The sequence below is a fragment of the Oratosquilla oratoria genome, chromosome 6, assembly GCF_046742065.1.
Source record: "Oratosquilla oratoria isolate Oo_2021 chromosome 6, ASM4674206v1, whole genome shotgun sequence".
Taxonomy (NCBI): Eukaryota; Metazoa; Arthropoda; class Malacostraca; order Stomatopoda; family Squillidae; genus Oratosquilla; species Oratosquilla oratoria.
Window position 1 is genome coordinate 38,720,758 of NC_134782.1, and position 2,226 is coordinate 38,722,983.

Sequence of the window (2,226 nt, forward strand, 5' to 3'; positions counted from 1 at the left end):
GTAGGTGTTGCACGGATGTTGATCAACTCTCTGGTAGCCCGTGTGGGTGTATTCTCTTGTCTTCGTGTATGTGTATGGCCATTTTAGGAGTTTTTCATATTTTTGTTTGACTCTTTATGGCTCTTTCTGACATATGCTTCAGCGTGTACCTCGCTGTTGCCACCTTTGTTTTTGATACTGAAAAGTGGAAGGGCACGCTTCCCGCCAAGAGGGTATAACGTTCTTAAAATTTATCCTCATTATTTAGGGAACTTGTTCATTTAGAGCCGAAGGAGATTATTGCCCATATAATATTTTCGTCGCTTTCAGCTGTTAAGTTGCCTTTAGACGAAGGCATTGTCTTGGGCAGGATTCTTAATCCATTATGTGCCGCTTCTTCATCGCTGGAGTACTTTGCAGTTCGTCCGCTTGTGGAAAGTCTCTCTTGTTGAGGGGCGGGGTCTTGCTTTTGAGCGTGCGTTTTCTCTTCGGAATTGCTTTCCTCTAGTCGCGTGGTGAGAAGAGCTTTGGATCGGGGAGTTCGAGTTCGTCCCCGTCCTTGGAGCAGCCGAAGTGCCCGAGCCATGGGTGGTAAAGGATCCCATGGAGATGGTGCCGCTCCCAAGGTTTCATGACGAGGCACTTCATGATGAGATCGCGGCATTGGTGGGGAAGGTCCTCGGGGAAGGGCGGGTTAGCCTTCTTGATCTCCCTTTCGTCGTAGAAGGGGTAATCATGGCACACCAGGTAATAGAGGAGGGCCCCAAGACTCCATACAGTCGCTGGGACGTGCAGGAATTTGCCCTTGGCGATGTATTCGGGTGGCCAGTAGAGCTTAGTCCCGCCCGTATTTCTCCCCTTGTAGCTTTTAATCCTTTCCCCACATCCGAAATCGATTAATTTAGTCCTGTACTCCCCCGTGCTTGGATCCTGGTAGAGCAAGACGTTCTCAGGTTTGATATCCTTGTGAGATACGCCTGCATTGAGACATCTTTGTACCGTCTTTACGATGTCTATGAAGAGCCTTTTGACGTCCTTCAGTGGGAGTTTGCCGCATTTCTTCATATGGTCATAGAGTGAAGTTGCTTCCGGAACATACTCCATTACCATATAAAAGTTCCCGTCGCATGTAAAACAGTCGTACAGCTCGATGACCCCAGGTACCCCCTGGACCTTCTGGAGGAGAGAGGCCTCCATCGGCACTCGTCCCTTCCCGTCTTCCCCAGCTATGGACGCGGCTGAGGGGAACTTACTTTATCGCGACCTGGCTGCCTGTGGCGAGGTTCTTCGCCAGGTACACGCACCCGAAGCCGCCTTTTCCCAGGATTCTCTGCACCTCGAATCGAGTCCTCCAGTGGTCGTTGTCGCCGTTCATCGTCCCCGGAAATGCCTATGGCTATGGCGGTCACCAAACTAATCACGTGACCAAAGGTCGCATCTCAGATGGGGTCACTCGGCGGACTCTTGTTTCCGTTCTTGGTCGAGTTCGAAACGCGAACTCCAGTACAAACCGAAAGTATCTGTCGGTGTCGACGTGGGTGTAATTATGTGTACAATAGTGGTAATCCTTTTAGTATCTCCTCTTGATAACCACCTTTTCTGTTCCTTAGAGACGCTATCGTGCTGTAGAAGACTGATCGCAGAGGTGCTGAAGATGAGGTACAAGGAAGGCGGCAGGAGGGAGTGATACTCGATGTTAAACGTGATCAGCATTTTTCATCAGGTCGAGTCTCCTATCACTGTACAAAAGTTACGAAATAAAAAACCAACGTATGGAGTCAAATCTTCCATAGATCAATGTAGAATTTTCACGTCACTTTCTCTAAGGGACTTATGTGACATCCCTACGGACCAGAGTCACCCAGGATGCTTCTATGAATAAAGACTCGCCTCCACTCAAAAAAGAAAGCTGATCAAACTGAAAATTACAAAGGATTACAAAGGCGGAGCACGCCGACAGGAGACCTTTTGATCCATATCTAGGTCGGATGCGAAAAAAAAATCATATTAATAATAAAACAATAAATAAAAACTATAATAATGTAAATAACAAATAAAATACATAAATAAATGCATAGGTATAGTTAAATAATAAACAAACAGGTAAATAGTAAATCACTCCTTTCTCCCAACCTCCATTGGAATCTCCTCTTTGCCACCTCCATGATTCTCTCCAACTCCTTTGGGGGATATTGTCTCGAAGGATAGAAGCGCTGGTAATCGCCGGCGAAGAACAATGTTTCGGTT

At 47.0% G+C, this 2,226-nt stretch overlaps 1 protein-coding gene across 1 annotated transcript; it reads right to left on the bottom strand.

The window, feature by feature from the left end:
* Positions 1–483: 483 nt before the first annotated feature.
* Positions 484–1,176, bottom strand: LOC143025996 (serine/threonine-protein kinase pim-2-like). Its single transcript, XM_076185981.1, has one exon. The coding sequence runs from the start codon at positions 1,174–1,176 to the stop codon at positions 484–486; it is 693 nt and encodes a 230-aa protein (XP_076042096.1).
* Between the last annotated feature and the right edge of the window lie 1,050 nt (positions 1,177–2,226).